Genomic DNA, 12,995 nt, shown 5'->3' with positions numbered 1-12,995 from the left:
ATCGTTAAAACGCGTTGTTAAATCGACTGGACCATTTGTTGAAATACCATGTTCATCAAACTTCCCTGCTGCGTGGTATCGTTCTGTGGAAAACCACATGTCGTCCAGATTAATATCTTCCAATTCAGACCAAAAACAAGCAAAAAGGCAATATGTTGGGCGGGGCCGAACTTTGGATATCCCCTCGGGTATATATGTAAACCATCTTGCGTCATAATCCGTAAACCACCTTTCGTCATGACGCACCCATAGCAGCTTTATCGAAATATAGGCCTATTTAGACCAAAAATCGTCACTGGCACTGAGTGGTCTAATAAATACAAGTCACTATTCAATTTTGCTAAACTTAATATTGGTCTTTTTAGCAGTTATATCCACATGTAGACCGATCTGAACCATATAGGACACGGAAGCCTAACATAAGTCACTGTGTCAAATTTCAGCAAAAAATTTCAGAAGAATATCGAGGGGCCTAACATAACTTACTGTCCCAAATTTCGGCGAAATTGGACAATAAATGCACCTTTTATAGGCTCAAGACTTTAAATCGAGAGATCGGTAACTATATCTAAATCTTGACCGATCTGGCCAAATTGGAGTAGAAATTCGAGTTGCCTAACATAAGTCAAATTCCAGCAAAATTGGGCAATAAATTTGGCTTTCATGGGCCTAAGTCCTTACATCGGCGGATCGGTCTATATGACAGCTGTATCTAAATATAGTCCGATCTGAACCATATTTGGGTCTTACAAATGAACAAATGCAATTTATTCAATTTTACCATCAAAATGCGTGCTCTGTTAAGAAAGTTCAGCGTTTTGTGTTTAGCGACGAAGCTTGTTTTTGGCTCAATGGGTATGTAAATAAGCAGAATTATCGCTTTGGAGTGAAGATCAGCCAGAAGCATTGCAAGAGCTACTAATGCATCCAGAAAAAGTCACAGTTTGATGCGGTTTATGGGCTGGTGGGATCATTGGACCGTACTTCTTCAATGCCACACAGCACGCTTAACAATGGACATATTGAGAGACGAGTTCGGTGAGCATTTTATTTCACGTTCGGCACCGGTCACTTGGCCTAGATCGTGCAATTTGATTCCTTTAGACTATTTTTTGTAGGGCTACGTTAAAGCTTATGTCCATACAGAAAGGCCTGCTTCAATTGACGCATTGGAATACAACATTGAAGCACTTACTGGTGATATACCGACCGAAATGTTGGGAAGAGCATGCCACAATTGGACCAAGCGGATAGACCATTTGAGGCGCAGTCTCGGTCAACATTTGCATGAAATAATCTTCAAACATTAAATTATATGAACCTCTCTATCGATTCATATAAAGATTTCTTGCATTTTTTCTGAATTTTATATGTGTTTTTTTTTTTTTTGAAAAACTTTCTTATAGACTTTTAGTTCCAACTTAGAACCAGAAATCGTACCGGAAACTTTACAAATGCTATTGATTATCTAATTTGTTCTTTATTTCAGAATCGTATGTACTCGATAAAGAATTTTACTCTTAAAGATGATGCATTTCCCATTAGCATGCCAATCTATCCCTGGCAGCTGATCTGGAATTCTATATTGAATCGGAAATATTGGCTCAACATAACGGTTAATGGTCGAATCAGAAAAGTGAAATGATTTAATTGGGAGTAATGCCTTTAACTAAGCCACAATGAGTTAAGAATGGAAATAATAAAATAAAAATTTTGTCTGCTACAACCTTAAAAATAAAGATTTTGTGTAATACTATTTAATGAACCGTTTATTTTGAGATATGATGAAATGAAAAACGGGCTAAGTGCGGTGAGGCTGAATCGTGGGTATTCACCACCATGGATCCTGCTAAACCTGTACACTATACCTTCCCATACTACAAGGCAGAAAAAAAAACCCACACTCTCAATTTTTTCCTTTTTATCCCTATGAAACAAAATACGAAATATTAGGGCGATCGGTTAACGATATCCCGCGCCGCCAAGACGAACACGGGGAGAAAATCAAAAAAAAAAAAAAAATTGGAAACAAGCAAAATTTAGAAACAAAAAAATTGGAAAGTGAAAATTGGATAAATTGAGGACCAAAATTCGGCACAGACATTGAGTGGTCTAATATATATGTCACTATTCAAAACTAAAATTGGTCTCTTTGGCAGATATTCAATTATAAACCGATCGGTCTATATGGCAGCTATATCTAAATATATCCCGATCAGAACCATATTTAGATCGGATGTTGGGAGGTCTTAACCTAATCACTGTTTCAGATTTCAGCGAAATCGGGTAATAAATAAAGCTTTTATCGGCTTCAAGCCCCTTACCGGCAGATCGGTCTAAATGACAGCTATATCTAAACATAGTCCGATTTGAACCATATTTAAGTCGCGTGTCAAAGGGCTAAAAATAACTAACTGTTTCAAATTTAAGAGAAATTGGTTAAAAAATAAAGCTTTTATGGGCTTCAGACCCTTTATCGGGAGTTCGGTCTGTATGGCAGCTATATCAAAATATAGTCCAATCCGAACCACATTTGGGACGGACATTGGGAGGCTTAAAACTGCGCACTATTCCAACTTTCAACGAAATCGGATACAAAATAAAGCTTTTATGGCCTTCAGACCCTAAATCGGAAGATTGGTCTATATTGCAGCTAAATCTAAATATAGTCCGATCTGAACCATATTTCGATCAGACGTCAGGAGGCTTAAAATAACCCCTTCTATCAAATTTCAGCGAAATCGGGTAACAAATAAAGCTGTTATGGGCATCAGACCCTTTATCGGCAGATCGGTCTATATGACAGCTATATCTAAATATAGTCCGATCTGAACTATATTTGGGTCCTATATTAGGAGGCGTAAAACAACTTACTGTTTCAAATTTCAACGAAATCGGTTAAAAAATAAAGCTTTTATGGGCTTTAGATCCTTTACCGGGAGATCGGTCTATATGGCAGCCATATCTAAATATAGTCCGGTCTGAACCATATTTGGGTCAGATGTCAGGAGGATTAAAATGATCCACTGTTTCAAATTTCTGCGAAATCGGGTAATAAATTAAGCTTTTATGGGCTTCAGACCCTTTATCGGCAGATCGGTCTTTATGGCAGCTATATATCTGAACCATATTTGGGTCAGATATCGAGAGGCCTAATACTACTCACTGTTTCAACTTTCAGCGAAATCGGATGTAAAACAAGGCATTTATGGACGTTACACGCTTATCGGCAGATCGGTCTATATATAGCATCTATATCCAAATATGGTCAAATTTGGCCCGCTCAAGAATTTAACTAGCGTGCATCAAAAAGACGTATCTGTGCCAAATTTCAGCTTAAATCTCAATTTTTGAAGGCTGTAGAGTGATTACAACAGACGGACGGACAGGCACACGGACATCGTTAAATCGTTTCATAATTTTACGATGATCCGAAATATATATACTTTGTAGGGTCGGAAATTGATATTTCGATGTGTTGCAAAAGAAATGACTAAATGAATATACCCCCTATCCTACGGTGGTGGGTATAAAAATATGCCGTGTGAGAACGGGTAGAGATATCCCTTTGAAATTTTGAATGGTTAGAGCTAAGGTGTTAGCGAGATCGTGTGCAAAATTCCGTATAGACTCAAAAACGGCTGAATCGATTTTCATGAAATTGTCACAGATGGTAGAGTTTGAGCACCCGGTTGTTGTTGCAGCAATTTGTTGTGTTCTATCTTTCGTCTGCTTGATTCTGTTGAGTGTCAAGATCCAGAAACTCTGCGACTAAGATGGGGTGGGTTAAGAGGGATCTGGGTCTGAGCCAAGTGGGTCTGGCTAGGCAGTTAAACAGGTGATGTGAGTCGTGTGGTCCCTGGTGAAAATCGGGACATATATCTAGCACTTCGCTATCAATCCTGTAAGAGTTGAGGCGGCTGGATCGGCCGGAACGTAATTGAGCCAGAACTACTCTGGTCTGCTGGGGGAATTCAATTTCTTCATTTGCAATGGGAGTCGGTCGTTCTCCAAGGACTTCATTCACCCGGTAGCCAATTACCGCATCTGCTACCGTGTCTGCATGAATGTTGCTAAAACCTGCTTGATATGCCGCTTGATCTAGAGGTTCTCTCTTGTAGCGCTGAACCTCACACTCTAGATCATGGGGACCGGCCAATTGCTTGTACATGGTCAACAAGGCTTCTTTTTCTGCTCGGAGTTCGGAGGGCGGCATTCTGACAGATCTAAATATTATTCAACAAAGCTGACTTGACCACACTGGCGCTGCATAACTTACCACAGACCGGCCAATTGCTTGTAAATGTTCAACAAGGTTTCTTTTTCTGCACCCCAAGTGCTGCCGGCAAGTGACTTGAGGACCTTGTTTCTACTTTTGACTCTATCGCAAATTGCTGTGGAATGTGGGGAGAATGTGTAAGAGCTGTCAAATGTAACTTCAAGTATGTTGGGACACTTGATGGTCGGAATCATTTCTGAGCCCCCGGTGAAAATAAGGTACTAAATTTTCTGATTTCCGAAGGGTGGGCGGACCTTCCCCCATACCACCACTTTCCAAAACGCCAGATTTCGGAGATGGTCGCAACGATTTAAGCGAAATTTTGCATACCACCTTATGGTACTCTAGAAACACGAAATTGGTATTAAAATTTATAGTTAAATAAACCGGAGGACGCCCCATCCCAAAACCCACTCGAACGGACATGTTTACCGATTGGAACAATATGAGTAACAAATGAAAGGTATTGAAGAGTAAAGTACGAACTTGACATTAAAATGTCACCATAGGTGTCGAGGGGTCTCCCAGTCCCAAAAACACCACACTAGAGGACACTTTTACCGCTTTGGGCAATATGGGTTTTGAATGAAAGGTATTTAAAAGTAGCCTACAAATCTAACATAAAAATATATTCCTTGGGGTCTGAGGGGCCGCCCTACCCCCCAAAACCCCTAAACAGGACATATTTAGCGATTGGGGCAATAAGGATATCAAATGATAGGTATTTAAAAGTAGATTAAAAAGCTCATGTAAAAATGTATTCCTTGGTGCCTTGGTGTATCAAATGAAAGGTATTTGAAAGTTGAGTACACATCTGTTATAAGAATTTGGTCCAAGGTGTCTACGGGGCCTGGTCAACCCCAGAAACCCCCAAAACGGGCATAAATGTCACAATAATGATCCCATGGTGAAAAGGGGGGCGGACCCTCCCGCTTACCCTAATTTTCAGAAACGCCAGATCTCGTAGATGGGTGGTGCGATTTAAGCGAAATTTTGTGTGCTTTCTTATAGTAACCTAAAACAAAAATTCGGTTTCCAAATTTCGGATGGGATACTTAGGGGGACCAACCCAACCCCCAAAATACCCCTATTATCGACCATGGCTCAAATGAAAGGTATTCGGGAGTAGAATACGAATCTGATATGGAAATGTTGGACCAAGTTTCGGGGGGTCCACCCCCTCCCCAAAACACCCCTTAAACAGGACTTATTTACCGACCATTGCAATATGGGGCTCAAATTAAAGGTATTTGAGTGTTGGATACGAATCTGATATCCAAATGTGGGACCAAGTGCTTGGGGGGGGGGCGCCCCTCCCCAAAGGGGACAATTTGGCGACCATAGCAATATGGGACTCAAACGAAAGGTCTTTGAAAGTAAAGCAAGAATCGGATAGCAATATTGGGGAAAGTGTCAATAGGGCCAGCCCGCCCCATAAAACCACCCATATAGGAAGTATTTGCTGACCATTGCAATATGGGGCTCAAATAAAAGGTATTTTAGAGTAGAACACGATTCTGATATAAATTTTCATGCATGGTATACCCTGACTAACCTTTCCTCAAGAAAAGGGTGACCTAGCCATATTCGTCCTTTAGAGCTGCTCGAATCGGAACTACTTTGTAACTGATGTGAGCTGCTCGAGAATTTTTAATACTGAACATTAGAAAGCGAAGGACGATGGGAAAGTTTTCTGCTTAAAACCGGATACCCGGATACAGAGGTTATTAAAACAAAAACCGCTTTGCAGTTGCCAAAATCTAGAGAGCTCTGGAGGGCTTAGTGTTGATTAGTCGATTGATATGAAAATCGTTATATTATAAATAATTGAGGCTTTTAACAGCAATACTCTGTTTCAGCGTCAACACACAGCATACATGGGTGGGGTATACAAATTACCTGTCATGCAACATGTTGTATTTTTTTCATTAAAGATTCAGGCATACACTTCACGGACCATTTAAACCAAGCAATCCATTAATTGGCTTGAATGTATGAATGATTATCTAAAAATCTCATTTTGCATTTTAATGTCAAAAGTTTGCGAAATTTTGTTGGGTAAATTAGGCGACTTGCGATTTAGAGCGAAACGTTCACAATGACAAGTGGTAATTTTGATCAAGTCTATAAAGAAAGCCGATATGCTCTAAAACCATTTATTTTGCAAGAAAACCATTCATTGCAAACAGCCTTTGCCTTCAGGATGACCTCTGATTCTTACACCCGGAAGATTTTATTTCTCATGCTGCTGGCATGTACCACCACTGCCAAGGTAATGTAGATGATGCATAACTAATTTGTATTTATTGACATGGTATCTTGTTTCTTGATAAGCGTGGGTTTTCAATAGAACTTCAAGAGGTCGGCTACAATATCTCCAGCGATATAACGTTTTTTAAAATCTTCAATATCTCCATGACGAACTCAAAGCTTGCCAATTTGGATGTTTTATTTGATCGCGATATTAACAAAATACCAGGTGAAGCTTCCCTTCATCTCCTAACAAAGGGCAATCGCCGCATTCAAATCTTTCAATTGAAATCTGGTGTTTGTGAGCTATTGTCGCTGGGGGTCAAGAATATGTTTATTTCCATATTTATGAAGGAGGTATTGGAGAAATCGAATCTTCCCCATAAATGCCCCCTGCTTAAGGTTAGTTGAACATTTTTGGCACTAGCGGTGATGGAAATCTGTAATAGTGATATTGTTTCCCTTTTGAAGAATGTGATGTACTCGATCAAGAATTACACCTTAAACGATGCAAGTTATCCACCCGTTTTCCCTGAAGGACGTTGGCAATTCAATCTACACGGTTCACCAAACAATATAGGAATGGTTCATATAACCCTTAAGGGTCGTGTCAGGAAATAAGAATTAAACATAGACTATTGTAGCAGAATATGTTCTGTCCAGGAAAATTCAATAAAAATGTATGTCCTCCTCATTCTGACTCCCTGTGCGAGACACACATACAGCAGATGTTCTATAGTCTTTTCGTCCTCGACGTCCTCACAGCTTGGGCAAAAGTCGTTACTGCCAGTCTGTCAGAATGTTTTCCGATCAGACAGTGACCTGTCATGACTGAGACATTTGTTTTAGCCAATGACAGCAAAGCGGTAGACCTCTGTCATTTAGGAATCACAAAGTCGACTTTCGACTAATCAATTAGTCGAAAGTCGATTAGTACCCCATGGATTGAGGATGGGAGCAGCTCCTACCATCGCGGTATAATCGAGGCGACGATAGCCTTGAAACCTGGAAGGAAGGGAAGAGGTTTCCGATCGGATACCTGAGATGAACCTTGAAGTTGAGTGCGAGGCACTGCTGCCAGAGGCACAGTCTTGGATTGACGGTACCCTAGTATTGCCGTCTGGACGATCATGTTACACGGATGGATCAAAGTTAGAGGACAGAGTGGCCCTGGGGGTTTTACATTGAGAACCCAGGGATTGAGATATGTTTTAGACTGCCTGACCATAATATGGTCCTGCAGGCGGAGATTCAGGCGATCATGGAATGAGTGAAGTGGTGCGGTGCTAATGTGAGGACGTCGAGTGTGAACATCTTTACCGACAGTAAAATTGCCATAAGGGCAATAACAACCAGGACGGTAAGGTAACGAACAGTCTTGCAGTGTAAGAAGGAGATTAACGCCTTCTCTGGGGATGGGAAAATGCGCATCATTTGGGTACCGGGCCATAACGGAGTAAGGGGACTGCCGTCAATAAACTTGGTTAACCCGAAGCCTTTCGAGTCGACGCAGTCCGAGTTAAGGAAGTGGGAGACGAATGCCCATGCAACATTGTGGAAGAGCGAAACAGTCGATAGGACGGCGAAAATCCTATGGAGTTTTACGGATCGTGAGAGGACAAGGCTATTACTGAGCTATTGGTATCGTAACGGGACACATAGGACTACAAGCTCACTTATGTAAAATCGGTGCGGCAAGAGATAGCATGTGTAGGGCATGCGGGGAAGATGATGAGACGTTGAAGCATTTTCTTTGTCATTGCCCGGCTTTCGCGTCTAACAGATACCGGCACTTAGGTGGAGACACAATATCAGACATGAACCAACTTAGGGGAGTGGTATTGAAAACAATTAAGGATTTTGTAATTAGCACGGAATTCCTAACTTAAAAATTTTTTTTAGAGGTTACTATAGTTTTTAGAGCGCACAGCAAGGCGATTTCTGGCTTGGGTGTATGTCCATAGTGGCATGGGGCGGATTAATATCTGCACCCTCTTTACAACCTAACCTTACTACCATGTTTTTTGCCGCGGCGAAATCTATTAGCCTCAACCCATTGCTGGATGTTATCTCGTGGAGGCTAAACTTTCCGACTGTTGGACCAAAAATGTCTTTCTTCCCTATCTTCGCATTAAAATCTCCCAGAACGATTCTAATATCATGGGTGGGATAGCGGTCATATTCTCTCTCTAGGCGGTCGCAGAAAATATCCTTGATCTGCTCGTCTTTGTCTTTCGTCGGGGCATGGGCACAAATAAGGCTGTTGTTGAAGAATTTGGCTTTTATGTGGATTGTGGCTAGCCTCTCATCCACCGGAGTAAAGCTGGAGACAAGGTGTTTCAGTCTCCGACTCCATTTGATACCAAACGAGGTTTCAGACAAGGAGACAGATTATACTATTGGGTTGCCAAAAAAGTAATTGCGGATTTTTTAAAAGAAAGTAAATGCATTTTTAATAAAACTTAAAATCTAGCCACTTAAAATTTTGCACAAATACAAAATATTGATGTAGGTCGTTGGGGATTGCAGATGGACCATATCGGTTCAGATTTAGATATAGATACCGCATGAACCGATCTCCCGAGTTGACTTCTTGAGCCCCTGGAAGCCGCAATTTTCCGATTTGGCTGAAATTTTGCACGTGGTATTCTGATATAACTACAAACATTGTGCTAAGCACGGTCTAAATCGGTCTATAACTTTATATAGCTCCCATATTAACCGATCTCCTGATTTGATTCCTTGAGTCCCTGAAAGCCGTAATTTTTGTTGGATTTTGCTGAAATTTTACACGCGGTGTTCTGTTACGACTTCCAACAACTGTGCCAAGTACGGTCCAAATCGGTCAAGAACCTGCTATAGCTCCCGCATAAACCGATCTCCCGAGTTGACTTCTTGAGCCCCTGGAAGCCGCAATTGCCCGATTTGGCTGAACGGCTAAGTACGGTCTAAATCGGTCTACAACTTGATATAGCTCCCATATTAACCGATCTCCTGATTTGACTTCTTGAGCCCCTGAAAGCCGTAATTTTTGTTCGATTTCGCTGTTCGTTTTTTTTACACGCGGTGTTCTGTTACGACTTCCAACAACTGTGCTAAGTACGGTTAAAATCGGTCAAGAACCTGATATAGCTCAAATATAAACTAATCTCCTGATTTGATTTCTTGAGCTCCTGGAAGCCTTAATTTTCATCTGATTTGTCTGAAATTTTGCACATAGCGTTCCGATGTGACTTCCAACAATTGTGCCAAGTACGGTTTAAATCGCGATTCCTCGATTTGACTACTTGAGCCCTTACAAGCCGCTATTTCTATCCGATTTGACTGAAATTTTGCATATCGAGTTTTGTTATGACTCTCAAAAACTCTGCCAAATACGGTCCAAATAGATCTATAACCAGATATAGATCCCATATTTTAGCAGAATCCATGGTGGTGGGTTGCCAAGATTCGTTCCGGCCGAACTTAACACACGTTTTTTCTTGTTATACCCACCACCATAGGATAGGGGGCAAATTCATTTAGTCATTCCGTTTGCAACACATCGAAATATCAATTTCCGTCCCTACAAAGTGTATAATTTCAGATCGTCGTAAAATTCTAAGACGATTTAACGATGTCCGTGTGCCTGTTCGTCTATCAATCTGTCCGTCCGTCTGTTGCAATCACTCTACAGCCCTCCAAAATTGAGATATTGAACTGAAATTGGACACAGATACGTCTTTTTGATGCACGCTGGTTAAGTTCTTGAACGGGTCAAATCGGACCATATTTGGATATAGCTGCCGTATAGACCGATCAGCCGATAAAGGGTCTAATGCCCTTAAATGCTTTATTTTTTATCAGATTTTGCAGAAATTTAAAACAGTGGGTTATTTAAAGCCTTCCAACACCTGACCTAAACATGGTTTAGGTCGGACTATAAACAGATATAGCTGCCATATGGACCGATCTCTCGATAAAGGGTCTAATGCCTATAAGCGTTTTATTTATTACACGATTTCGCTGAAATGTTAAACAGTGAGTTATCTTAAGCCTCCCGACACCTGACCTTAATATGGTTTAGATTAGACTATATTTGGACATACCTGCCATATAGACCGATCTCCCGATAAAGGGTCTGAAGCCCATAAAATCTTTATGTTTTATCCAACTTCGCTGAAATTTGAAGCAGTGAGTTGTTCTAAGCCTCTTAAAAATCGACCGAAATACGGTTCAGATTTGACTATATTTAGATATAGCTGCCATATAGACCGATCTCCCGATAAAGGATCTGAAGCCCATAAAAGCTTTATTTTTTAATCCTTTTCACTGAAATTCGATCCAATGAGTAGTTTTAGGCCACCCAACATCGGACCTAAATATGGTCCAGGTTGGACTATATTTAGATATAGCTGTCATATAGACCGACCTATCGATAAAGGGTCTGAAGCCCATAAAAGTTTTATTTATAACCCGATTTCACTAAAATTTTAAAAAATCTTTATTTTTCATCCGATTTCGCTAAAATTTGGAATAGTGAGTTGTTTTTAGCCTCATCCACCCCAAATATGGGTCATATCAGACTATATAGATAAAGCTGTCATATAGACCGATCTTCCAATTCAGGGTCTTAATCCCATAAAAAGCAGATTTATTGTCTGAAAATGTTACTTGCATATGGGTTCTCGGGACCTGAATAAAATATGATCGACACCAGCCCCTGTTAAAATATAACTAAGGATATAGTAGTGGAGTTGTAATAAAATGGGGTGATTATTAAATATTAGTTTAATTTGGTCCATATCGGTCCAGATTTGGTTATGGGTGCCATAGCTCTCTCGATTTAAAGTCTTGGTCCTATAAAACGCGCATTTGTTATCCAATGTCGACACCCGTGTCCTATATTATTCAGTTCGGTTTATATTTGGATATAGCTGCCAAAAAGACCAATATTTTGTTCTACAAAATTGAACAGTGACTTATATTTATTAGACCACTCAATGTCCGTGCCGAATTTGGGTTCATAAGTTATCCAATATTCATCGGATTGTGACGAAAGGGCGTTTACCCGAGGTGGTGGATATCCAAAGTTCAGCCCGGCCTTATTTTCATTTCATTCGATCAATATGAAATGAAATTCTGGAGGAATACCCTGTTTTAGCGTCAACATGGTATTCGCAGAATGTCGATGGCTGTGCGTATTAACATATCCACCCAAATGCATAATTTTTACATCAGATACGTATTCATGTATATTCTTCACGGATCATTTCAACTAATGAATCCATTAATTTACGTGAACACATATGACTGATTATCTAAAAATCTTAATTTACATTTAAATTCCATATGTTTATGAAATTTAGTTAGAGAACTGATCATGTGCGCTTACGTGCGAAATGTTCATAATGACACGTGGTTATATTGATAAGGTATATAAAGAAAAGCCCATATTGACAAAAACATTATTTGTAAACAGCTTTCGTCTGAAGGATGACCTCTAATTCTTTGCTGTGGAAGATTTTATTTCCCATTCTGCTGGCATGTATCACCGATGCCAAGGTAATGTATATGATGTACTACCTATTTTCATTATTTAATGACATTTTATTTCATTTTTCTTTTTTTTTATTTTTATTAAGCGTGACTTTTCAATAGAAGTTCAAAATATTAGCTATAACATCTCCAGTGATATAACATTTCTAAAAATCTTCAATATCTCCATGGAGAATTCAAAAGTAGCCAGCTTAGATTTGCTATTTGATCGCAATATTTACAAAGTACCCGCTGAAGCTTCCCTTTTCCTGTTGACAAAGAGCAATCGCCGTATACAAATCTTCCAATTGAAATCTGAAGTTTGTGATCTATTGTGGCAGGGAGCCAAGAATGTATTTATTTCAATAATGATGAAACAGGTAATGGAGAAATCAAATCTTCCCCATAAATGTCCCCTGCTTAAGGTAAGTTTAACACTTTAGGCACTAGCGGTGATGGAAATCTGTAATACTGATATTATTTTCTTTTTGAAGAATGTGCTTTACTCGGTAAAGAATTACACATTAAACGATGACAGTTATCCAGCTGTTTTGCCTGAGGGACGTTGGCAATTTAATCTACAGGGCTCACCTGACAATATAGGAGTGATCCATTTAACCCTTAGGGGTCGCATAAGGAAATAAAAATTAAACATAGACTTTTGGGACAGAATATGTTCTGTTCACGAAAATTCAATAAAAATGTATGTCCTCCTATACCTGTATCATATTTTGATTTTGGAAACCTGGAAGGAAGGAAAGAGGTTTCCGATCGGATACCTGAGATGACCCTTGAAGTCGAGTGCGAGGCACTGCTGCCATCAGCACAGTCTTGGATTGACGGAACCCTAGTATTGTCATCTGGACGATCATGTTATATGGAAGGATCAAAGCTAGAGGACAGAGTGAGGGGGAATTGAGATCTGTTTTAGACTGCCTGACCATAATAC

The 12,995-nt window shown here is 40.0% G+C and overlaps 1 protein-coding gene across 1 annotated transcript; it reads left to right on the top strand.

Moving 5' to 3' along the window:
* Nucleotides 1-12,004: 12,004 nt before the first annotated feature.
* Nucleotides 12,005-12,696, top strand: LOC106089463 (uncharacterized). The gene is made up of 3 exons (XM_013255320.2): nt 12,005-12,073; nt 12,154-12,471; nt 12,541-12,696. Exons 1-3 carry the CDS (start codon nt 12,005-12,007, stop codon nt 12,688-12,690), a joined length of 537 nt encoding a protein of 178 aa, XP_013110774.2. The 3' UTR covers nt 12,691-12,696.
* Nucleotides 12,697-12,995: the final 299 nt, after the last annotated feature.

This window comes from Stomoxys calcitrans, chromosome 1 (genome assembly GCF_963082655.1).
Source record: "Stomoxys calcitrans chromosome 1, idStoCalc2.1, whole genome shotgun sequence".
Taxonomy (NCBI): Eukaryota; Metazoa; Arthropoda; class Insecta; order Diptera; family Muscidae; genus Stomoxys; species Stomoxys calcitrans.
This window is presented reverse-complemented; position numbering and strand designations above follow the sequence as displayed.